Below are 25,536 nucleotides of genomic sequence, written 5' to 3'. Positions count from 1 at the left end.
CAACAGTATGCCACTACATGGAGTAAGAGAAGTGTGAAAATCCCGAGGCGAAGAAACAGGGGAGAAGAATACGAGGAGCAAGAAAAAAAAAGCAAAATACAAAAACGAGGAGAACACAAGGGGCGAAAATCAGAGGAGGATCAACAGTATGCCACTACGTGGAGTAAGAGAAGTGTGAAAAACCCGAGGCGAAGAAACAGGGGAGAAGAATACGAGGAGCAAGAAAAAAAAAGCAAAATACAAAAACGAGGAGAACACAAGGGGCGAAAATCACAGGAGGAGCAAAAGTGTGGCACTACGTGGAGTAAGAGAAGTGTGAAAAACCCGAGGCGAAGAAACAGGGAAGCAGAATACGAGGAGCAAGAAAAAAAAAGCAAAATACAAAAACGAGGAGAACACAAGGGGCGAAAATCAGAGGAGGATCAAAAGTGTGGCACTACGTGGAGTAAGAGAAGTGTGAAAAACCCGAGGCGAAGAAACAGGGGTGAAGAATACGAGGAGCAAGAAAAAAAAAGCAAAATACAAAAACGAGGAGAACACAAGGGGCGAAAATCAGAGGAGGATCAACAGTATGCCACTACGTGGAGTAAGAGAAGTGTGAAAATGCTGATGCGAAGAAACAGGGGAGAAGAATACGAGGAGCAAGAAAAAAAAAGCAAAATACAAAAACGAGGAGAACACAAGGGGCGAAAATCAGAGGAGGATCAACAGTATGCCACTACGTGGAGTCAGAGAAGTGTGAAAAACCCGAGGCGAAGAAACAGGGGAGAAGAATACGAGGAGCAAGAAAAAAAAAGCAAAATACAAAAACGAGGAGAACACAAGGGGCGAAAATCAGAGGAGGATCAACAGTATGCCACTACGTGGAGTAAGAGAAGTGTGAAAAACCCGAGGCGAAGAAACCGGGGAGAAGAATACGAGGAGCAAGAAAAAAAAAGCAAAATACATAAACGAGGAGAACACAAGGGGCGAAAATCAGAGGAGGATCAACAGTATGCCACTACGTGGAGTAAGAGAAGTGTGAAAATGCTGATGCGAAGAAACAGGGGAGAAGAATACGAGGAGCAAGAAAAAAAAAGCAAAATACAAAAACGAGGAGAACACAAGGGGCGAAAATCAGAGGAGGATCAACAGTATGCCACTACGTGGAGTAAGAGAAGTGTGAAAAACCCGAGGCGAAGAAACAGGGGAGAAGAATACGAGGAGCAAGAAAAAAAAAGCAAAATACAAAAACGAGGAGAACACAAGGGGCGAAAATCAGAGGAGGATCAAAAATGTGGCACTACGAGGAGTAAGAGAAGTGTGAAAAACCCGAGGCGAAGAAACCGGGGAGAAGAATACGAGGAGCAAGAAAAAAAAAGCAAAATACAAAAACGAGGAGAACACAAGGGGCGAAAATCACAGGAGGATCAACAGTATGCCACTACGTGGAGTAAGAGAAGTGTGAAAAACCCGAGGCGAAGAAACAGGGGAGAAGAATACGAGGAGCAAGAAAAAAAAAGCAAAATACAAAAACGAGGAGAACACAAGGGGCGAAAATCACAGGAGGAGCAAAAGTGTGGCACTACGTGGAGTAAGAGAAGTGTGAAAAACCCGAGGCGAAGAAACAGGGGAGAAGAATACGAGGAGCAAGAAAAAAAAAGCAAAATACAAAAACGAGGAGAACACAAGGGGCGAAAATCAGAGGAGGATCAACAGTATGCCACTACGTGGAGTAAGAGAAGTGTGAAAATCCCGAGGCGAAGAAACAGGGGAGAAGAATACGAGGAGCAAGAAAAAAAAAGCAAAATACAAAAACGAGGAGAACACAAGGGGCGAAAATCAGAGGAGGATCAACAGTATGCCACTACGTGGAGTAAGAGAAGTGTGAAAAACCCGAGGCGAAGAAACAGGGGAGAAGAATACGAGGAGCAAGAAAAAAAAAGCAAAATACAAAAACGAGGAGAACACAAGGGGCGAAAATCAGAGGAGGATCAACAGTATGCCACTACGTGGAGTAAGAGAAGTGTGAAAAACCCGAGGCGAAGAAACAGGGGAGAAGAATACGAGGAGCAAGAAAAAAAAAGCAAAATACAAAAACGAGGAGAACACAAGGGGCGAAAATCAGAGGAGGATCAACAGTATGCCCCTACGTGGAGTAAGAGAAGTGTGAAAAACCCGAGGCGAAGAAACAGGGGAGAAGAATACGAGGAGCAAGAAAAAAAAAGCAAAATACAAAAACGAGGAGAACACAAGGGGCGAAAATCAGAGGAGGATCAACAGTATGCCACTACGTGGAGTAAGAGAAGTGTGAAAAACCCGAGGCGAAGAAACCGGGGAGAAGAATACGAGGAGCAAGAAAAAAAAAAGCAAAATACAAAAACGAGGAGAACACAAGGGGCGAAAATCAGAGGAGGATCAACAGTATGCCACTACGTGGAGTAAGAGAAGTGTGAAAAACGCGAGGCGAAGAAACAGGGGAGAAGAATACGAGGAGCAAGAAAAAAAAAGCAAAATACAAAAACGAGGAGAACACAAGGGGCGAAAATCAGAGGAGGATCAACAGTATGCCACTACGTGGAGTAAGAGAAGTGTGAAAAACCCGAGGCGAAGAAACAGGGAAGCAGAATACGAGGAGCAAGAAAAAAAAAGCAAAATACAAAAACGAGGAGAACACAAGGGGCGAAAATCAGAGGAGGATCAAAAGTGTGGCACTACGTGGAGTAAGAGAAGTGTGAAAAACCCGAGGCGAAGAAACAGGGGTGAAGAATACGAGGAGCAAGAAAAAAAAAGCAAAATACAAAAACGAGGAGAACACAAGGGGCGAAAATCAGAGGAGGATCAACAGTATGCCACTACGTGGAGTAAGAGAAGTGTGAAAATGCTGATGCGAAGAAACAGGGGAGAAGAATACGAGGAGCAAGAAAAAAAAAGCAAAATACAAAAACGAGGAGAACACAAGGGGCGAAAATCAGAGGAGGATCAACAGTATGCCACTACGTGGAGTAAGAGAAGTGTGAAAAACCCGAGGCGAAGAAACAGGGGAGAAGAATACGAGGAGCAAGAAAAAAAAAGCAAAATACAAAAACGAGGAGAACACAAGGGGCGAAAATCAGAGGAGGATCAACAGTATGCCACTACGTGGAGTAAGAGAAGTGTGAAAAACCCGAGGCGAAGAAACCGGGGAGAAGAATACGAGGAGCAAGAAAAAAAAAGCAAAATACATAAACGAGGAGAACACAAGGGGCGAAAATCAGAGGAGGATCAACAGTATGCCACTACGTGGAGTAAGAGAAGTGTGAAAATGCTGATGCGAAGAAACAGGGGAGAAGAATACGAGGAGCAAGAAAAAAAAAGCAAAATACAAAAACGAGGAGAACACAAGGGGCGAAAATCAGAGGAGGATCAACAGTATGCCACTACGTGGAGTAAGAGAAGTGTGAAAAACCCGAGGCGAAGAAACAGGGGAGAAGAATACGAGGAGCAAGAAAAAAAAAGCAAAATACAAAAACGAGGAGAACACAAGGGGCGAAAATCAGAGGAGGATCAAAAATGTGGCACTACGAGGAGTAAGAGAAGTGTGAAAAACCCGAGGCGAAGAAACCGGGGAGAAGAATACGAGGAGCAAGAAAAAAAAAGCAAAATACAAAAACGAGGAGAACACAAGGGGCGAAAATCAGAGGAGGATCAACAGTATGCCACTACGTGGAGTAAGAGAAGTGTGAAAAACCCGAGGCGAAGAAACAGGGGAGAAGAATACGAGGAGCAAGAAAAAAAAAGCAAAATACAAAAACGAGGAGAACACAAGGGGCGAAAATCAGAGGAGGAGCAAAAGTGTGGCACTACGTGGAGTAAGAGAAGTGTGAAAAACCCGAGGCGAAGAAACAGGGGAGAAGAATACGAGGAGCAAGAAAAAAAAAGCAAAATACAAAAACGAGGAGAACACAAGGGGCGAAAATCAGAGGAGGATCAACAGTATGCCACTACGTGGAGTAAGAGAAGTGTGAAAATCCCGAGGCGAAGAAACAGGGGAGAAGAATACGAGGAGCAAGAAAAAAAAAGCAAAATACAAAAACGAGGAGAACACAAGGGGCGAAAATCAGAGGAGGATCAACAGTATGCCACTACGTGGAGTAAGAGAAGTGTGAAAAACCCGAGGCGAAGAAACAGGGGAGAAGAATACGAGGAGCAAGAAAAAAAAAGCAAAATACAAAAACGAGGAGAACACAAGGGGCGAAAATCAGAGGAGGATCAACAGTATGCCACTACGTGGAGTAAGAGAAGTGTGAAAAACCCGAGGCGAAGAAACCGGGGAGAAGAATACGAGGAGCAAGAAAAAAAAAGCAAAATACAAAAACGAGGAGAACACAAGGGGCGAAAATCAGAGGAGGATCAACAGTATGCCCCTACGTGGAGTAAGAGAAGTGTGAAAAACCCGAGGCGAAGAAACAGGGGAGAAGAATACGAGGAGCAAGAAAAAAAAAGCAAAATACAAAAACGAGGAGAACACAAGGGGCGAAAATCAGAGGAGGATCAACAGTATGCCCCTACGTGGAGTAAGAGAAGTGTGAAAAACCCGAGGCGAAGAAACCGGGGAGAAGAATACGAGGAGCAAGAAAAAAAAAAGCAAAATACAAAAACGAGGAGAACACAAGGGGCGAAAATCAGAGGAGGATCAACAGTATGCCACTACGTGGAGTAAGAGAAGTGTGAAAAACCCGAGGCGAAGAAACCGGGGAGAAGAATACGAGGAGCAAGAAAAAAAAAGCAAAATACAAAAACGAGGAGAACACAAGGGGCGAAAATCAGAGGAGGATCAACAGTATGCCACTACGTGGAGTAAGAGAAGTGTGAAAAACCCGAGGCGAAGAAACAGGGGAGAAGAATACGAGGAGCAAGAAAAAAAAAGCAAAATACAAAAACGAGGAGAACACAAGGGGCGAAAATCAGAGGAGGATCAACAGTATGCCACTACGTGGAGTAAGAGAAGTGTGAAAATGCTGATGCGAAGAAACAGGGGAGAAGAATACGAGGAGCAAGAAAAAAAAAGCAAAATACAAAAACGAGGAGAACACAAGGGGCGAAAATCAGAGGAGGATCAACCGTATGCCACTACGTGGAGTAAGAGAAGTGTGAAAATGTTGATGCGAAGAAACAGGGGAGAAGAATACGAGGAGCAAGAAAAAAAAAGCAAAATACAAAAACGAGGAGAACACAAGGGGCGAAAATCAGAGGAGGATCAACAGTATGCCACTACGAGGAGTAAGAGAAGTGTGAAAAACCCGAGGCGAAGAAACAGGGGAGAAGAATACGAGGAGCAAGAAAAAAAAAAGCAAAATACAAAAACGAGGAGAACACAAGGGGCGAAAATCAGAGGAGGATCAACAGTATGCCACTACGTGGAGTAAGAGAAGTGTGAAAAACCCGAGGCGAAGAAACAGGGGAGAAGAATACGAGGAGCAAGAAAAAAAAAGCAAAATACAAAAACGAGGAGAACACAAGGGGCGAAAATCAGAGGAGGATCAACAGTATGCCACGACGTGGAGTAAGAGAAGTGTGAAAAACCCGAGGCGAAGAAACCGGGGAGAAGAATACGAGGAGCAAAAAAAAAAAAGCAAAATACAAAAACGAGGAGAACACAAGGGGCGAAAATCAGAGGAGGATCAACAGTATGCCACTACGTGGAGTAAGAGAAGTGTGAAAATCCCGAGGCGAAGAAACAGGGGAGAAGAATACGAGGAGCAAGAAAAAAAAAGCAAAATACAAAAACGAGGAGAACACAAGGGGCGAAAATCAGAGGAGGATCAACAGTATGCCACTACGTGGAGTAAGAGAAGTGTGAAAAACCCGAGGCGAAGAAACAGGGGAGAAGAATACGAGGAGCAAGAAAAAAAAAGCAAAATACAAAAACGAGGAGAACACAAGGGGCGAAAATCAGAGGAGGATCAAAAGTGTGGCACTACGTGGAGTAAGAGAAGTGTGAAAAACCCGAGGCGAAGAAACAGGGAAGAAGAATACGAGGAGCAAGAAAAAAAAAGCAAAATACAAAAACGAGGAGAACACAAGGGGCGAAAATCAGAAGAGGATCAAAAGTGTGGCACTACATGGAGTAAGAGAAGTGTGAAAAACCCGAGGCGAAGAAACAGGGGTGAAGAATACGAGGAGCAAGAAAAAAAAAGCAAAATACAAAAACGAGGAGAACACAAGGGGCGAAAATCAGAGGAGGATCAACAGTATGCCACTACGTGGAGTAAGAGAAGTGTGAAAATGCTGATGCGAAGAAACAGGGGAGAAGAATACGAGGAGCAAGAAAAAAAAAGCAAAATACAAAAACGAGGAGAACACAAGGGGCGAAAATCAGAGGAGGATCAACAGTATGCCACTACGTGGAGTAAGAGAAGTGTGAAAAACCCGAGGCGAAGAAACAGGGGAGAAGAATACGAGGAGCAAGAAAAAAAAAGCAAAATACAAAAACGAGGAGAACACAAGGGGCGAAAATCAGAGGAGGATCAACAGTATGCCACTACGTGGAGTAAGAGAAGTGTGAAAAACCCGAGGCGAAGAAACCGGGGAGAAGAATACGAGGAGCAAGAAAAAAAAAGCAAAATACATAAACGAGGAGAACACAAGGGTCGAAAATCAGAGGAGGATCAACAGTATGCCACTACGTGGAGTAAGAGAAGTGTGAAAATGCTGATGCGAAGAAACAGGGGAGAAGAATACGAGGAGCAAGAAAAAAAAAGCAAAATACAAAAACGAGGAGAACACAAGGGGCGAAAATCAGAGGAGGATCAACAGTATGCCACTACGTGGAGTAAGAGAAGTGTGAAAAACCCGAGGCGAAGAAACAGGGGAGAAGAATACGAGGAGCAAGAAAAAAAAAGCAAAATACAAAAACGAGGAGAACACAAGGGGCGAAAATCAGAGGAGGATCAAAAATGTGGCACTACGAGGAGTAAGAGAAGTGTGAAAAACCCGAGGCGAAGAAACAGGGGAGAAGAATACGAGGAGCAAGAAAAAAAAAGCAAAATACAAAAACGAGGAGAACACAAGGGGCAAAAATCAGAGGAGGATCAACAGTATGCCACTACGAGGAGCAAGAGAAGTGTGAAAAACCCGACGCGAAGAAACAGGGGAGAAGAATACGAGGAGCAAGAAAAAAAACGCAAAATACAAAAACGAGGAGAACACAAGGGGCGAAAATCAGAGGAGGATCAAGAGTGTGGCACTACGAGGAGCAAGAGAAGTGTGAAAACGCTGATGCGAAGAAACAGGGGAGAAGAATACGAGGAGAAAAAAAAAAAAGCAAAATACAAAAACGAGGAGAACACAAGGGGCGAAAATCAGAGGAGGATCAAAAGTGTGGCACTACGAGGAGTGAGAGAAGTGTGAAAAAGCCGAGGCAAAGAAACAGCGGAGAAGAATACGAGGAGCAAGAAAAAGAAAGCAAAATACAAAAATGAGGAGAACACAAGGCGCGAAAATCAGAGGAGGATCAAAAGTGTGGCACTACAAGGAGCAAGAGCAGTGTGAAAAACCCGAGGTGAAGAAACAGGGGAGAAGAATACGAGGAGCAAGAAAAAAAAAGCAAAATACAAAAACGAGGAGAACACAAGGGGCGAAAATCAGAGGAGGATCAAAAGTGTGGCACTACGAGGAGTAAGAGAAGTGTGAAAAACCCGAGGCGAAGAAACAGGGGAGAAGAATACGAGGAGCAAGAAAAAGAAAGCAAAATACAAAAACGAGGAGAACACAAGGGGCGAAAATCAGAGGAGGATCAACAGTACGGCACTACGAGGAGCAAGAGAAGTGTGAAAAACCCGACGTGAAGAAACAGGGGAGAAGAATACGAGGAGCAAGAAAAAAAAAGCAAAATACAAAAACGAGGAGAACACAAGGGGCGAAAATCAGAGGAGGATCAAGAGTGTGGCACTACGAGGAGCAAGAGAAGTGTGAAAACGCTGATGCGAAGAAACAGGGGAGAAGAATACGAGGAGCAAGAGAAAAAAAGCAAAATACAAAAACGAGGAGAACACAAGGGGCGAAAATCAGAGGAGGATCAAAAGTGTGGCACTACAAGGAGCAAGAGCAGTGTGAAAAACCCGAGGCGAAGAAACAGGGGAGAAGAATACGCGGAGCAAGAAAAAAAAAGCAAAAGACAAAAACGAGGAGCAGACAAGGGGGGAAAATCAGAGGAGGATGAAAAGTATGCCACTACGAGGAGCAAGAGCAGTGTGAAAAACCCGAGGCGAAGAAACAGGGGAGAAGAATAAGAGGAGCAAGAAAAAAAAAGCAAAAGACAAAAACGAGGAGCAGTCAAGGGGGGAAAATCAGAGGAGGATCAAAAGTGTGGAAATACGAGGAACAAGAAAGGTGTGAAAAACCCGAGGCGAAGAAAAAGGGGAGAACAATACGAGGAGCAAAAAAAAAAAAGAAAAATAAAAATACGAGGAGCAGACAAGGGGGAAAAATAAGAGGAGGATCAAAAGTGTGGAAATACGAGGAGCAAGAAAAGTGGGAAAAACACGAGGAGAAGAAAAAGGGGAGAACAATACGAGGAGCAAAAAAATAAAAATAAAAGACAAATACGAGGAGCAGACAAGGGGGGAAAATAAGAGGAGGATCAAAAGTGTGGAAATACGAGGAGCAAGAAAAGTGGGAAAAACACGAGGAGAAGAAAAAGGGGAGAACAATACGAGGAGCAAAAAAGAAAAAAAAAAAGAAAATACGAGGAGCAGAAAAGGGGGGAAAATAAGAGGAGGATCAAAAGTGTGGAAATATGAGGATCAAGAAAAGTGGGAAAAACACGAGGAGAAGAAAAAGGGGAGAACAATACGAGGAGCAAAAAAAAAAAGAAAAATACAAGGAGCAGACAATGGGGGAAAATAAGAGGAGGATCAAAAGTGTGGAGATACGAGGAGCAAGAAAAGTGGGAAAAACACGAGGAGAAGAAAAAGGGGAGAACAATACGAGGAGCAAAAAAAAAAAGAAAAGAAAAAGTCAAGGAGCAGACAAGGGGGAAAAATAAGAGGAGGATCAAAAGTGTGGAAATACGAGGAGCAAGAAAAGTGGGAAAAACACGAGGAGACGCAAAAGGGGAGAACAATACGAGGAGCAAAAAAAAAAAAAAAAAGAAAATACGAGGAGCAGAAAAGGGGGGAAAATAAGAGGAGGATCAAAAGTGTGGAAATACGAGGAGCAAGAAAAGTGGGAAAAACACGAGGAGAAGAAAAAGGGGAGAACAATACGAGGAGCAAAAAAAAAAAAAGAAAAGAAAAATTCGAGGAGCAGACAAGGGGGAAAAATAAGAGGAGGATCAAAAGTGTGGAAATACGAGGAGCACGAAAAGTGGGAAAAACACGAGGAGAAGAAAAAGGGGAGAACAATACGAGGAGCAAAAAGAAAAAGAAAAATACGAGGAGCAGACAAGGGGGGAAAATAAGAGGAGGATCAAAAGTGTGGAAATACGAGGAGCAAGAAAAGTGGGAAAAACACGAGGAGAAGAAAAAGGGGAGAACAATACGAGGAGCAAAAAAAAAAAGAAAAATACGAGGAGCAGAAAAGGGGGGAAAATAAGAGGTGGATCAAAAGTGTGGAAATACGAGGAGCAGGAAAAGTGGGAAAAACACGAGGAGAAGAAAAAGGGGAGAACAATACGAGGAGCGAAAAAAAAAAAAAAAGAAAAATACGAGGAGCAGAAAAGGGGGAAAAATAAGAGGAGGATCAAAAGTGTGGAAATACGAGGAACAAGAAAGGTTTGAAAAACCCGAGGCGAAGAAAAAAGGGAGAAGAATACGAGGAGCAAAAAAAAAAAAAGAAAAAGAAAAATACGAGGAGCAGACAAGGGGGGAAAATAAGAGGAGGATCAAAAGTGTGGAAATACGAGGAGCACGAAAAGTGGGAAAAACACGAGGAGAAGAAAAAGGGGAGAACAATACGAGGAGCAAAAAGAAAAAGAAAAATACGAGGAGCAGACAAGGGGGGAAAATAAGAGGAGGATCAAAAGTGTGGAAATACGAGGAGCAAGAAAAGTGGGAAAAACACGAGGAGAAGAAAAAGGGGAGAACAATACGAGGAGCAAAAAAAAAAAGAAAAATACGAGGAGCAGAAAAGGGGGGAAAATAAGAGGTGGATCAAAAGTGTGGAAATACGAGGAGCAGGAAAAGTGGGAAAAACACGAGGAGAAGAAAAAGGGGAGAACAATACGAGGAGCGAAAAAAAAAAAAAAAGAAAAATACGAGGAGCAGAAAAGGGGGAAAAATAAGAGGAGGATCAAAAGTGTGGAAATACGAGGAACAAGAAAGGTTTGAAAAACCCGAGGCGAAGAAAAAAGGGAGAAGAATACGAGGAGCAAAAAAAAAAAAAGAAAAAGAAAAATACGAGGAGCAGACAAGGGGGGAAAATAAGAGGAGGATCAAAAGTGTGGAAATACGAGGAGCAAGAAAAGTGTGAAAAATCCCAGGAGCAGGAAAAGGGGAGAAAAATACGAAGAGCAAAAAAAAAAAAAAACAGAAAAATACGAGGAGCAGAAAAGTGTGAAAAATAACAGGAGCATCAAAAGTGTGAAAATACGAGGAGCAAGAAAAGTGTGAAAAATCCCAGGAGCAGGAAAAGGGGAGAAAAATACGAGGAGCAAAAAAAAAAAAAAAAAGACGAGGAGCATGAAAAGGTGTGAAAAATGCGAGGAGCATGAAAAGGTGTGAAAAATGCGAGGAGCCAAAAAAAAAAAAATCCCCTGAGAGTTCTGCCCCGCCCTCTCCTCTATCATCTTAAGCTGCTGGGCAATGTGATCATCACACATATTTTCACATCCTTTAAAAAAAACATAGTTTTAAAAAAAATGCCTAAATGTAAATGGATGCAAAGTCAGACATTTACAAACAAAAAGGTTCAGAGCAGACTTTGGTTTCATTCAAACCAGAAACACTCTTAAAAAGCATTACAGAGAGTAAGGACAGTGCAGAGAGCAGGAACAACGTGGCTAGAATCTAGTAAATGCATGTGAAATTCTACCATAGAGTTTGTTTTCAATCCATGTGGAGGGGAGGGTGCGAGGGAGGGGAACATTATTACAGTCCCCCAGGGGTGTCTCCTCCTCTGACAGGCCATCATCATACAACAGTGAGTCGGATGGGGTGGACACGGCCAGGTCCAAGTAGTCCTGGAAGGGAGAGAGACCTGGTCACTCCTGGAGCAGGTCATTGCTGGACATGCCCACCCCTCCCCACCCCCGCCCTGCCTGATAGCAGAAGCCCCAGCCGAGTCCCACCCCGCACCTATCAACCTCTTGCCAGATCTGAGCCCCTGGCCAGGTCTGTCAGCATGAGTTCCCCCAGCCTCTGGTCCTCATCACAGAAAATCACCTCTTGGAGGCAGAAATGTGTTCCCTCATTGTTCTGGTCCTCTCTCTGCAGCGCTAGGGGCACCAGGCCCAGCACTGGAGAACAGGCCTGTTTATAAAACCTGAGGCTCTGGGATTGCAGTCCCGTGACTCATGTGGGAAGGCCAAGACACATTCCCCATCTGCTCCACACTTTCTGGCTTCCCTCCAGGCACTCCTGCCATCTCCAATATCAAGTCAGGACCAAGAAATCTGAGTCATCGGTGTGGGTTTTGCATAAGATGCTGCTAGAGGCTTCAGCTCCCAAGCAGGATGATTTGTGAGGACCGGCTACTTCCACTGCCCTGGTTAAAGGTGTCAAGAATGCTTCCAGTGTGTTTCTGGCTGGTTCTCAGCACTGTTATAGGAAAGCTGTTTGTAGGCATCAGCTATTACCTCTGTTTAGGGCAAATCATAGGATGTGCCCAAACGATACACCAAGGTTGGGTTTTATTCCAAGGGGCCCAGTCCATGCATCTTGCCTTCCATGTTTGGAGAAATGACAACTTTCAGTAACTGTGTCAATTTAAGGATGAAACCACCAGAGGGCAAGCAAGGTCTGTGTCTATTTTCTTTACTTGCATCCCCAGCATCTAAGGCAGAATACAGGAGGCAGCCCATTGCCCAATCAATATTAGTGAAAACTGTGTTGATTTCCTCTATCACCTAGAGTTGTAAACTGGAGGCACACAGATATGTTGTTTGGCCCACACTGAGCTTTTGGAAATTGCTATAAAAACTGGGAAACATAAACATCCCTTAAAAAGCCCTGGCATGCTGGCACTCTTATTCCTACAGGTTACATTGTCTATGGTAACAGGTCCTTCAGAGCCAGCTGGTAGGTTACTATTTGTCACAGTTTCCACTGCTCCCTTCACTTCCCACCCCTAGCCAGACCCTTCATAGAATCTGAATTTAGGACACATTCATTCCAACTTTACTTCCTCAAGTTCCATTATTGAAAATAATTTTGTTTGGCTTTGGCATATCTTCTTCCCACCCCTGTCTGTGGAGGGCTCTTCCTAAGTGTCAAGGTAAAAATCCTGGTTTCTCCCTAATTTCAAGAAGTCCAAGAGGCCTGGATTAAGGATAAAGGTTCGTGCCCGCCCCGCCCCCTGCCCCCAGTCTGCCCTGCCCCCTACCAGGAGACGACATGACCATCTCACTCTGCACAGCCGCACTCTGCCTTTGTATTGGGAATTCCATGAACTGGGGTGAGGGAAGTGGCACCAGGGATTGGCTCCGGGTACTCACTCTGCTCTTAACCATCATCTTAGATATCTAGGTCTTTGCTGATGTCGGCAAACACTGGCCTCTTGTCTGGTTCCCGCTTCCAGCACTGCAGCATTAGACTGTACCTGGTGAGACAAACAGGTGGGTGGTGACAATCCAGCAAGGATTGCCCAGTCACAACCACCACACCCAGTACAGTGCACCTGGGCCCCAGAGGCTCTGGTCCAAAATCCCAAAGCTGTTCCTGTGTCACTGACATCCTTCTCTGAGTTGGGCCAGGGTATGATGGGTCAGCAGGGGCTCACAGTGTCTGGCGCTGTGGTCCAGCCATGCTTGTTATGGCAGCTAACGCAGAAATGCCAGTCCTTAAAACTCTTATGAAGGATGAACTGTGTATGAACACAAAAACCTGCCAAGCACACTCTGTCTTGCACCTCCCTCCCTCCCTCCCCTGGGGCTCTGGCAGGGCTGCAGGGGCCACCTTGTGGGTGAGTGCTGGGCCTGTGCCTGCCAGTCTAGGGTGCCCAGGGAGGCAGCACCTACTCACCCTTGCACTCCCACAGCCCTGAGCCAGGCACATGGCAGGTGCATGACAGACTTTGTAGAATGAATGGACCAGTGTGTGTCTAACTATGGACGACCCCCTTCTCATGTGTTCTCAACCTGTTCTCCAAGGATCATCTGATGGAACCACCATTTGATGAGAAGATTCTGGTGCCCTCGAGCTGAAGTCCAGGTGCCATCTGCCTGCTCTTTGTCTGCCTTGGTGTCTCCACTTGGGCGCTCCCCTGTATGTACCCCTGGGGCCATTCTGAATTACCTGCCCCTCCCCAAGCATCCTGGGACAGGTCTCTAGCCTTAGACTGAAGCTGCTCCCTCATCCTTCCACCACCTCTCCTGGGGTCCTGCTCCCCCTCAGCTTGTAAGTCCCCCCAGGAGGCCCACCCAGCCCCCAGTGGAATCTGGGTCCCCAGCATCTGCCATCATGCCCAAGGGTGGTTCTCTGTCATCTGTGCCTTTGTCTTAGCCCGTTGCTTCCAGCTGCCCAGCTCGCCTAGGGCTGGCACCCAGGGCTGCCCAGCAGTGGGAAAGGATGAGTGTGCATGACCCCACCCCTCCAAAACCTGGAGTGTCAGTGGCTGGGGAGGCTGGACCAGAGAAAGCATGCTCACATCTCCTCGCTGCAGTTGTCTGGCCTCTCCATCCGATAGTCTGTCTTCAGAAGGTTGAAGAGCCGCTCTGGAGGAATCCCAGGGTAGGGGTTGCCGCCCAGGGTCACAATCTCCCACAGCAGGACACCAAAGGACCACCTGCAGAACCAGAGGGCCAATGAGCGACTGCACTGAGTCTGTGGCATCCTCAGCGCCCCAGATATCCTCCCCCTGGGCAGCAACAGGACCCGAGTTCCCTGTACAGAGAGTGGTCCAAGTGCCCACAGTTTCAGCCTAGGCTGACCAGACAGATGGAAGTGGAATGGAGGCGGGACCAGGTGTCTGCCTGCCCTGCCCCAACCCCCTGGCAAGCTGCTGCCCAAGCTCAGCCCCCATATCCAAAAAGGGCAGGTGGCTGACCCCTGAGGTGAAGCTCTGTAGCATCAGAGACGGCACAGGGAATGCAAATGAGCACAGTGAAAAGCAGGTCAAACTGAGGCCACAGGGCACCAGGGCACTCTGCAAAACCCCTTCACCTTTTCTGTGTGCCTGGAAATTTTCATAAGATGTTAAAAGGAAAAAACACTGCAATGGGAAAATATCAACTGTGAGGGAAAATTTACTGTCAAGTGGGGACAAAATCATCACAAAACAGCATTATCACACAAGCCCGTTTACAGTAATAAAGAATGCCTGCATGCCACGGACAACTCTAGGCAAGGCCTGTGAGTGCTGGCCGTAGTTATTTTGGGATGGTGGGGCCCCATTGACTTTTAGTCTCATTATGCTTTCCCCTGCATTTCCAGTTGTTTTACAGTCCACTTGGTAATCAGAACACAGCTGTTAAAACTGTTTAAGAATTGCCTTTTCACAGCCTACTTTATTTAAAACATGCAAGGCTGTTTACAGCAGAACATTTGGAAACAAGTCTGTTGTGGTTTTCAAAACAATTGAGAATGCAGTTGGACTTGGAAGACTTGAGTTTTGGTCTTGGAGCAGTTTGGGTACCGGAAACCCATTCAAGGTCACTCCACCCTAAACCTGTCTCTGGGTGGGGACCAGTCTCCAGGGACCTGCTTGAAGCCCGCTCACACTCAGGCTCACAGAGAGGGAACTGTTCAGCTGGGACTGTGTGTCACTGAGATGTCCAAAGAGAGGGCAGGGGAGGTGGGGGAGGCAAGGGGGCTGCAGCTATGGCTCACATCCTCATGCATTCCACCGTGGCACTCAGAACTACTGCCTGGGCCTTTGCCATTTGCTGTGTGAGTACACAAAGCTTCCCCATCCACAGCCCCCCAGTTTGGGGAGGTCACTCTGGACGGCTGGAATGAGCTGACAGGGACTCAGGGCAACTCTGTTCCCCAGCAGAGCTGCCCAGACAGGTGCATACATGTAACCTCCACCCCAGGAAGGCAACACCCAGACTCACACATCACTCTGGGTGGTGTAGATATGATCAAAGAGGGACTCAATGGCCATCCACTTGACTGGGATCCGACCCTAAGGAAGGAGTGAAAGAAAGGCATTAACGTTGCTCTGAGATCCTAGGAACTGGTGTGTGTGGGGGACACATCTCAGGCTCTTTCAGCTCTTAGGGAACACTGAGTAATGACTCCAGTGTGTTCCTGGGTAGAGGCCAGCAGCCCAGCCTCACAGGGGCTGGAGTCCTAGCCCCGCCTTCCTAGGCTTGGCTGAGACCCCCGAGGGAGTCAGTCGGCCTGCCCACAGCTATACAAGGTGTGCTGGTCATGCACCACATCCCAAGGAATTGATGCTAAGTGCAAGCCAGGCCCCACTGTGGTCACTTCTCGGGAGATCAGGGGCACTGCACCCTGGGTGCTGCCCAGTGGGTAGGCTGGAAGCACTTCCATCAAGATCTCCCCTGATTTCTGAGGGTGAAGGGGTCTGGGAAGCCAACATCCAGTGTTTCCATCTTGGGAATTTCTGACACAAATGAACACACTAAAGGCCTTTCTAAGAAGCTCTGAGCGAAGAAATCAATGTGAGTGTCTTGAGTCTGATTTTTCCCTTATTTTATCCCAGGGCCCTTTTAGCATCCTCTAAAAGACTGTCCTCCACCATGGAGAGGCTGGAGTTCAACCTAACAAATCCTTTCTAATGCAACTTAAGAAATAGCTTTTTGGTACAAATAGATCAGCGGGCTTTCCTGGTGGCTCAGTGGTAAAGAATCCACCTGCAGTGCAGGAGATGCGGGTTTGATCCATGGGTCAGGAAGATACCCTGGAGGAGGAAATGGCAACCCACTCCAGTATTCTTGCCTGGGGAATTCCATAGACAGAGGATCCTGCTGGGCTACAGTCCATGGGTCGCAAAGAGTCAGACACGACTGATCGATTAAACAACAACAAACAGGTCAGCATCAAGGCACAATCAATTAAAAAAAAGGCATTTGCTTTGGATTTTAATGCATTTATTGTACTTCTTTTTTTTTTTTTAAAGTACTATTTAGGATTCATACCCTACATGAAGTGTGACTGCTTCGAGGGTGTGTGTTTCTAACAATGCAACCTGCAGGCTGTGCTCTCAGGGGCCGAGCTTGGGCACCTTGTGCTTCCTTGCTGGGTGACACAGGGCCTTCCCGAGGACCAGTGCATCAACAGGAAGTTCCATCCAGCCCCCTCCACGGGGTAGGGAGCACCCCTCTCCACTTCCCCTTCAGCACTTCTAAGATGTGCTGTCACAACAGAAACCCCACAAGAAATCAAATGTCATCCTCACAGCCCCAGGAGCACCTGGGCTTCACTCGCCCCTCAGAGCAAAGCTGAAGTGTATGTCGTGGCTTTCTGTGTTTTTCTTTTTGAGCAGCATCTGTTCTGAATGCCAGCTTAGCTGTGTGTCTTGAGGGGGCCTGTGATCTTCCCTGTCTAGTCTGTCACAGGGAGGCTACTAGAAAGGGGTTGGGAGGATAGCAGCACCAAGAAAGTCAAGACCAATGTCACAGGGAAGGGGACCATACCAGGGAACCAGGTTTCCCAAGAAGGTCCCCGAACCACCTGTTTTAGTGACTTGGAAAAAGCTTCCCAAATCTCTACACTGTAACTCTGGACTTTGTCTCCAGGATCCTCCTGATTGCCTTCCAAACTCACTTAGTCAGCCGTTCCTAGGCCCTTGGACCAGGAGCATACCCTGCTGTAAAGTGGTTCAATCCTTTCTGTAAAGAATGACTAGCAAGCTTGGGTTTAATTCATTTCTTTTCCCCAAGCAAAGGACTAAAGTTACACAGAAAGTAAAACAGTGACCTTCACTCTGCAGCAGTGAGAGGAGCAACTGCAGACAAGAAGATTGTTATTTCTGCAGTGGTGGGTGACCTTTAGAAGTGATAGTGATGAAAAGTGAGAGAAGCTGCAGGAACCCCACTCCCAGCAGGGAGCTCCAAAACAGCACGTGTGGCTGTGAGGAAGAGAAGGAACAGGCTCAAGACTGAGTCCTGCTCTGGGTCTCTGGGGACCCAGGACTAGGAAAGAGTTCGGGGATGAGGACTGGAAGTTTGCACTCTAAAAACCCGCTTTATCTTCCTCAGATCAAAATCTGTCCCCACCCTGTGGGCTCCCTGACCATGCCCTCTGCCCTCAGGCCATCACACCCCAGAGCCTGGTACCTTGCTCCTCTTCACGTAGGAATCCTCTTCATAAACATCTCGGGACAGACCAAAATCTGAGATTTTCATCCTGTGGCCCTCGGCTACCAGGATGTTTCTGGCTGCCAAGTCCCGATGGACAAGCTGTGGAAAAGACAACAGCAGGGACCCCTGAACCCCGGGCCAATCGCTGGCGGAGGGGGCGCGGGGCTGGGGCGGCACGCACCTTCATCTCAGCCAGGTACTGGATCCCTTGTGAGATCTGCCAGGCAAAGGAGACAAGGTCGCCCATGGTCAGGGCCTGCTCCTCCAGGTTGTCCAGGTAACTGGAGTTGCGGCTGCCCCCGCTGCCCACGTAGCCAGGTCCCGCCTTGCGGCTCTCTCGGAGGAAGCCCCGCAGGGAGCCGTACTTGGCATACTCCACGATGAGGAGCAGTGGCCCTAGGGGCAGAGCAGTAGGTACGTGGGCTGGCTGCTTAGGTGACCCTGGGCAGGCAGAAGTTGGGCCAGCACGGGGCAATCGCTTCCAGCAGCCTGAGGACTCAAGCCTCAGCTCACTCTCCCATCACTCTGCTCTCCACCTTGCAGCACTATGTTACTTCAGTCATGTCTGACTCTTTGTGACCCTATAGACTGTAGCCTGCCAAGCTCCTCTGTCCATGGGATTTTCCAGGCAAGAAGAGTGGAGTAGGTTGTCATGTCCCCCTCCAAGGGATCTTCCTGACTCAGGGATTGAGCCCAAGTCTTTTACATCTCCTGCATTGGCAGGCAGGTTCTTTATCACTAGTGCCACTTGGGAAGCTCCTCCATCTTGCAGGGGCTTTGGATTCCAAAGCCAGCTGCCTGGACAGTTGACCACAACCTCTTTCCTGGGTGTCCAGGGCAAGCAGTCACTGCATTTGAAGCTGCCCTGGGAGATAACCACTGCTGCTCGGATGTCAGGAACTTTCTGTACCCCTGGTCTTGCCACAGTATGGCCTGGGGACAGCTGATGGAGGCAGAGGTTCTGGACTGCCCCTGGCCACCCTCTCCCTGCCCTGCCTGCTCTCAGGCCACAGTCCTCCCCGAGGCCCGGCCCTGAGTGCTACTGGTGCCCCTGCTGCTCTCTCCCTGTCGGCCTCCCATCTCCCTCACACCCGAAATACACATGCACCCACGCGCACATGCACACACACACACACACACACACACACACACAAAGTGGGAGGCCCCCAGGGTGGCAAAGCAGTTTTGGAAGACTAATAGAGCAAAATGCTCTTATGTGAAAAATGATCTGCCATTGCCTTTGCCACCCCAGGCTGGGGTGGGGTTGAGATCACCTGGAGGTTATGGCATATCTAGTAGGTGCCCAGGAGACACTGCTCATCTCTGGACTTCCCTGTCTTAAGGGCTCAGCCTGGGGCAGGGTGCTGACAACCAGGATGTCGCCAGAGACCCCAGGGAACACTCCTGTGGCAGCCCTCATGGTCCACTGACACACAAGTTTCAGGCAAGAGCCAGAGAAACCATGCTTCCAGGAAGAGAGAGGACAGGTGCCAGAGAAGAAAAGGATGGGGATGAGGGAGAATGCAGAATGGAGCAGCCCAGAGCCCCTGGCTTGTGCCCAGCAGCTGCTAGTCCCCGGCTGGTCTTACCATCCTGGCTGCAGGCCCCGTACAGCTTGATGACTTGCGGGTGGTTGACCTGCTTCAGGAGGTTGAACTCTGATAGCAGGTCCCACAGCTCGCTTGGGGAGGCATTCTCTGAAATGCACAGAAACAAAGCAGGTCACAAAGTCCCTGCTACCACCATGCTGGGTCACAGGCGCAAACGAGGGGTCTACACAGACTTGTCTCCTTCCCAGACATCCTACTCAGGTTCAGACTGAGGCCTGCCAGGACCTCACTGCTTGGAGCTACTCTCAGCCCATGGGAGGGTCAACAGCGGCCTCAATTGCCTACAGGGAGTAAGAACCAGAGGAGCGCACTTCCATGTGAGCAGAGTCTTTCCATGGAAAGCCTTCTGGGCTGGGCTATGCATGCAAATGGCATTATTTCCCTGCAATCACCATCTCTCAAAGACAGTGGCGTTAACCCTTCATTAACCCTTCTGGGGAGGTAAAGGGACTCCCTGGTGTCCCCAAACACCTGCCAACCAAGCACTTGGCAAAGGGGGGTGAGGCCCTGGAGAAAGGTGAAGGCCATGAGACTTCACAGAAGTCGTCTTGCCATGCTGAGTGTGTGTTTTCCAAGGGCAGAGATAGTTGTGCTCAGGAGCTTGGGTGTGGAGGTCTCCTGGCCAACTGTCCTCCTGGGTCATGGCCCCACATCCCACTGCCCAGTTGTGCCACTGCCTCTGGCTGTAGACTTGTCTGGAAATGAGAAGACAGCTGCAAGATGGGGCATTGGAACCCTTTGGACCACACATGAGTGACCCAGGGCCAGTCTCACTGTGCCCTCTTAGGGCCTGGGGTCTCATAGACAAGGGGCAACCCCAGTCTGAGGGCCTGGGTAAGTACACAAAAGTACCCGGCACTGCATGGCTCCCCGACTGCTGAACATCAGAGTGCATCAGCCTAAAATGTGCCCATCACATGGCCACTGGGCCCTCAGTTGGTCAAGCTGAGGCAGAACTCAGCCATGGCAGAGGACTGTCTACCCAGTCCCTGCTGAGAAGCAGCAGTGAGGATACCCAGCATGTGCTAAGACTGGGGCAGTGCTGGCCCACTAAGGGCTGGGGGGGATGGGGACTGGGAAAGGCAGGGACCTGGGGGACAGGGGCCAGTCCTTACAGGTGGTCTCTTCACCAGGACCTCAGTGGACGCTTGGCGAAAGAAATTAATGGGGCAGACTGAGGTGGGGAGAGCTGTCGGTTTTGAACTTAAGGGCTTTTAATTTAAACTCGGATCTTTACCCAACATTGATACACAAGCAACATGGCTCTGAAAGCTTTCAAGGGAGGAATGTCTTACCCTGCTTCTCCAGGGACCACACCAGCCCACATCATCCATGGTGGAGGTCCCTAGACTGCAGCCACTCAAGAAGAGCAGGGGAGGCGTATTGGTTCTTCAGGAGGCAGCAGGCTGATTGCCAGAGTCCTGGCTGTCATAAGGGCTTCATCCACCCACTGGGGCCCCCGCAGGTGTGAGTGGCAGAGCCCCCTGTGTACTGCCTGGGCACGTACCTTTCAGCATCTTCACAGCCACAGTCGTGTACCCTGCTTTGCCTTTCAGCCGAAAGGCTGTGGCCTTGACCACTTTTCCAAATTCACCTTCTCCCAGAGTTTTTCCAAGCACCAAGTTCTTCCGTGGGAATTCCCACTTGGGATCCTCCTACATTGGGTTTGAAGGAAAAAGAGAGGGAAGAGAGATGGCGAAGGTAAGAAGAAAGGAAGAAGGCAAGAGCCGGCGGACAAGCTCCATGTGCAGACGGCCGACTGTCACCTGAAGTGACAGGTGACAGTCACCATGTCCAAGGGCAAGACCCCACAGTCAGGCCCTGAGGTGCCATGACAAGATGCGTCCCCCCACAGGAAGGCAGGTGTTGCCACAGACTGGCTGGACTCCGTATGCTCATACCCTCACTGGCCTCCATCTACTATAGATGCCCTGGGCCACCTCAGGCCCAGGGCCTGGTATCTCCAGTGAGAGAGTCAGGGTTTACTCAGCACCCACAGGTGCTCACAGGGGGACCACAGCCTCTTCCCTGGGACTCAGGCCCAAGCCTCATGGCACCACCTCTGTTTTGGACACCAGGCACTGACAGTGGCCCAGGCTCCAGGACTTCCAAGAGAACTCAAGTGGCAGCTGTGGCCCCAGTTGCCTACCAGCCCTGCACTCCCAGCTACAGGATGGGGTGTCAAGAACACCTTCCTGGTGTGGCAGCCTCTAGAAAGTTACCACTGTGCCCCTCAGGTACCCCCCCATCCCTCCCTGACAATGTGTGGAAGAGTCTGCTCCTCCCACAGCCCAGCCACTGGCCAGAACTTGCACACACCGGCCTTCCCAACACACCATGCCCACTGAAGACCCCTCTGGGGTGGGGTCTTCCCAGACCCCAAGACTGGCTCGAAGACCTGAACTCTGGGGATGCTGAAGCCTGTCTGGAACCTGCCTTCCCGTCGGCACTGGATGCCCAGGTCCCCAAGTCTTGCTGTGGCTGGGTGTGGGCATGGCTCCAGGGGCTGCTTATGATGTGCCTGGCAGGCTCGCCTAACCCACAGACACACACTGGTGACCCACTGCCCCCCCCCCAGGGACCAGAACCCTGTGTTCTTACGTCTGGGAGCAGAGGCAGGCTCCTCTAAGCACCACGGCCAGGGGCGCCTTCCAGCCAGCTCCCCAGGTGTCCTGGTGTCTCAGCTTCCCCAATAACCCATGTTGTTTGTTCTTTAAGTTGCAAAAGAGGCAGTCGTGTCTGACTCCCATGGACTGTAGCCAGGCTCCTCTGTCCATGAGATTCTCCAGTCAAGAATACTGGAGTGGGTTGCCATTTCCTCCTCTACCAAGAATCCATAGTCAGGCTCAAAGGTGACAACAGAGTCACCACCACCCTGGTGTCCACACTGCACTGGATAACAGCTGACTGCACATAAAGACTGGGCTAAGAGGGGATATCTCTCATTTGTTTCTCTTTAAAAGTGCTAAAACCCCAAAGTGTCCTCCCCACTTTATGTAAGACAGAACTAAGGCCAAAGGGTCGAATAATGTGTCTAAGACCTCAGAGCTGGTCAGTGTGGTCCTGGGCCTCCGGCCCAGCTCTGGCTTCTCTGCACTCTGGGCTAGAGGCTGAAAGTGGTCCGTGGCCCCCCCCCCCCCACAGAAGAACCTCTCTCATTGTGTGTCTCAGCACAAACCGTCAGGGCATATAAGGGAATCAAATGGCTCGTCCCTGGGCCACGAGGGCCATTCCCAGATGTGGTGGCCACAGAGGCCTCCTTCCTGACTTTGCTGGTTCCAAACACTCAGCAGGTGGGAGGTCTCCAGCCCCCAGTCCCCATAGTATTTCAGTCTCCTCAGCAAAAACACTGGAGGGCAGACAGGCGGAGGAGCAGCCTGGCCGGGCAGGAGGTGGTGTCTGAGCCTCCCACACTAACTGCAGGCCCAGACCATGCCATGGAGGAGGAGGCTTGGGCTGATTCTCCCCTCTTGGCAGGCCAGTCACAGAGTCCTGGGGCCAGGCTCCCCTGATGGTGCCTGAGAGGCCTCTCAGCAACCCCACTCTCCAAGCCACAGACAGAATCCCCTCCTGGCTGCGGCCAGGCCCCCCACCTGCCAGTCTCTCTCGCCTGGATGGGGACAGTGTTTCATCATGGGGCTCCTACCCAACAGACTCCCCAGCAGAGCGACCCGTGGAAATGAAGGCAGAACATCAGCCTCCAGCCCTAGGGTGGTCCTACCTTCTGAGAATAAAACCCACACACTCCTCCTCAGGGCCTCCCCCAAGGCTGCATCCTCCAGCACTTGGGGCCTCCGTAGGAGATATCTTAGGTGGGTACAGCATGGCCTGCCCTCTCCTTGGAGCCTAATGGCCCAGATCTCAGTCATTTAAATCCACATCCATCCTTTTCCACACTGATTCACGCTCTCTGCCCCACCCCTGCCTTCTGCCCTCCCTGAAAGACATCTCGGTGGAGGTTAGAAGACAGCTGGAAGCTCACGAGGTCCTCCTGGCAGGCAAGGATGCAACAACCCCAAGGGCCCTGCCCCTTCTGTTCCCCCCTCCTTCCCCAGCTGCCCTAGACCAGAGGCTACCCACATGGCTACCTGGAAGGGCTGCCTCCCTGGCCCTGCTGCCACATGGAGAACCTCACCGGGATCTTGAAGGTGTCCACTGAGACCTGGTTCTCCATGGAGTCCAGAGAGGGCCGGCAGGCACCAGATGAGGAGTAGCTGACCGGAAAAGCTTGGGCGGGTCGACAGAAGGTCATCTCAGCCGAGGCAATGGGCGGCTTGTGGGCATTCTTGCGGTAGCGGTGGATGCAGAAGGTGGACAGCAGCACAGACAGCAGCACAGATACGATGGAGAAGACCACAGCTGCCGTGATCACTGTGCAGCAGAGGTCATCACGCAGGGTGTCTGCGGGCGAGTAGGGGCTGTGAGAGTAGACACCCCACAAGGGGGACCCCCAATACCCAACAGAGCCACACCTGTGACAGCCAGGAAGTGGCTGCTGTGACCGACTGTGAGCTGCCTGCCAACACTCCTGACCCATGGCAGGTACTGTTCTGTATGTTTTTGCTACAAGAGACTATTATTGCCCTTTTCTGGAAGGAATGAGCATTTATAAACATCCTGCCTGAGGTCACACACCAGAGGTTGTGCACCCCTGCACCTCCCCCACCCTGGAACGTTGCACTGAAGCCAGAGGCCCAGGGGCCCGGGGGGTGGGAGAAGTTCTTCTCCTGCATTCCTAATATCTTCTGTATTTTCTTCATGTTCAATATATAGTGGAGAGGAAAGACAAGTGGCCCAGGATCTGGGCCATGCAATGACCACCCAAATGCCAGAAAAGCTCCCCATGTGTTCAGTGGGGCCCCCCTGTTCTAGAAGAAGCACCTGGAGGGTGCTGGGAGGGGGGACCCAGCTGGCCAATGCCACAGGCCCAGGAAAGGCTCTACACAGGCACAGTCTGAGGAGATGCTGAGCTATTTGGTGGAATAACTAGTTTTCCAGCCCAATCTTTATTATAGAACTTGAGGCCAGGGAATTCTTTGGTGGTCCAGCAGTTAGGACAAGGAGCTTTCACGGCTGTGGCCAAGATTCAATCCCTGGTTGGGCACCTAAGATCCCATAAGCCTTGCCAAAAAAAAAAAAAAAAAAAAAGGAACTTCGGGCCACAAGGCAGTCTTAGTAGCCTTGAGCCAGCTCCTTGTCTGCACACATGGGGGAACCAAGACCCCAGGGAAGGAGGAAGATCTCCTAGGTTTCTCTTCCTTCCTGCAATCTTCTCCCTTGCTCCCTGGAGGCTCAGGGAGGTGTGGGGATCCCGGCCAGCTGTGCCCCCCACCCCCCCACCCCCAATGCACCTTGGCTATCCTCCGGCTCGCAGAAGCACTTCTTCTTCTCAGGGAAGCAGTTGCAGATACCGAAGCCAGCTTTAATCCCCCGGCGCTCCCCAGGTTCGTGCCCACCAATGATGCTGCCGCCCCCTGAGGACAGACACCACCCACTCAGCAGCCCACTCTCAGCCTCCAGGGGGACCTGGCCAGCCAGGACCACCAGACAGGATCATGAGAGGCCCCTCCCCACCTGATGTCAGCACTCTCACGCCCAGGGAGCACAGTGAGATCAGAAGTCTAGGTCACCCCAGGCAAGAGCCTCAGCATGCATGCATGTGTGCTAAGTCGCTTCAGTCAGGTCGACTCTTTGCAACACTGTGGACTGTAGCCCACCAAGCTCCTCTGTCCATGAGATTCTCCAGGCAAAAATACTGGAGTGGGTCACCAGGCCCTTCTTCAGGGGATCTTCCCAATCCAGAGATCAAACCTGCGCATCTCCTACATTGGCAGGTGGGTTTCTTTACCACTAGCGCCATCTGGGAAGCCCCAGTTGCAGCATGATGAGCCCCCAAACCAGCTCCCTGGCTGCAGCAGGTGAGAGGAGGAACCCACAGGCTGCCCTGGGCCCAGGTCAAGGTCCACACTTGGTTACTTTTCAGAAGCAGAAAAGGGGCAGAGGGGGCAGCTGGCAGTCAGCAAAACGGGGGACAGGGAGTCGTGCCCCATGAGTTGGCTAGAGCAACACTGGAAGGGTGTGGGTCAAGCCAGCAAGCTCTAATTTGGGGGGAGGAGCGCCTTTATTAAAAAAAAATGTTAGGAAAGGGCTCAGCACGCAAAACCCAGAAGCTTGGCTGGTCTGGCTGAAATGCAGGTGAGAGTCCAAGCCCCTTTAGCTTGTTACTCCCCCCACCCAATCAGGCTCCTGCTCGCTCAGAGTCACGGTGCAGGCTCATCGGGCTGCTTACGGAGGCAGTCCTGGGGGCAGATGTTGGGGTCTCTGCTCTCCACGGCATCACAGTGTCCATCGGGGCAGGTCCTGATGCTGGGGGAGCAGGTGGAGAAGTTCCTGGTTATCCCTACAACACAGAGTGGGCAGTTATGACCACAAGGGAGCAGCTGCCCTGTTCAGACTGCAGAGCCAGGAGGGTCACACCCCAGGGCCTTCCAGGTCAACCCTGTACCCCACCCCATCCCCTGCAAGGAAGAGCAAACTGAG

At 49.8% G+C, this 25,536-nt stretch overlaps 1 protein-coding gene across 1 annotated transcript in view; it reads right to left on the bottom strand.

Moving 5' to 3' along the window:
- Positions 1-10,868: 10,868 nt before the first annotated feature.
- Positions 10,869-25,536, bottom strand: part of LOC122691280 (proto-oncogene tyrosine-protein kinase receptor Ret-like) — a 49,625-nt gene continuing 34,957 nt past the window's right edge. Inside the window, 12 exon segments of the mRNA XM_043897923.1 lie at positions 10,869-11,140; positions 12,614-12,637; positions 12,639-12,717; positions 13,765-13,902; positions 15,173-15,243; positions 17,363-17,485; positions 17,568-17,782; positions 18,976-19,083; positions 20,504-20,651; positions 23,132-23,397; positions 24,348-24,470; positions 25,286-25,396. Of these exon segments, the coding sequence (XP_043753858.1) occupies positions 10,961-11,140; positions 12,614-12,637; positions 12,639-12,717; positions 13,765-13,902; positions 15,173-15,243; positions 17,363-17,485; positions 17,568-17,782; positions 18,976-19,083; positions 20,504-20,651; positions 23,132-23,397; positions 24,348-24,470; positions 25,286-25,396 (1,586 nt within the window). The 3' untranslated portion in view covers positions 10,869-10,960.

This window comes from Cervus elaphus, unplaced genomic scaffold, assembly GCF_910594005.1.
Source record: "Cervus elaphus unplaced genomic scaffold, mCerEla1.1, whole genome shotgun sequence".
Classification (NCBI taxonomy): Eukaryota; Metazoa; Chordata; class Mammalia; order Artiodactyla; family Cervidae; genus Cervus; species Cervus elaphus.
This window is presented reverse-complemented; position numbering and strand designations above follow the sequence as displayed.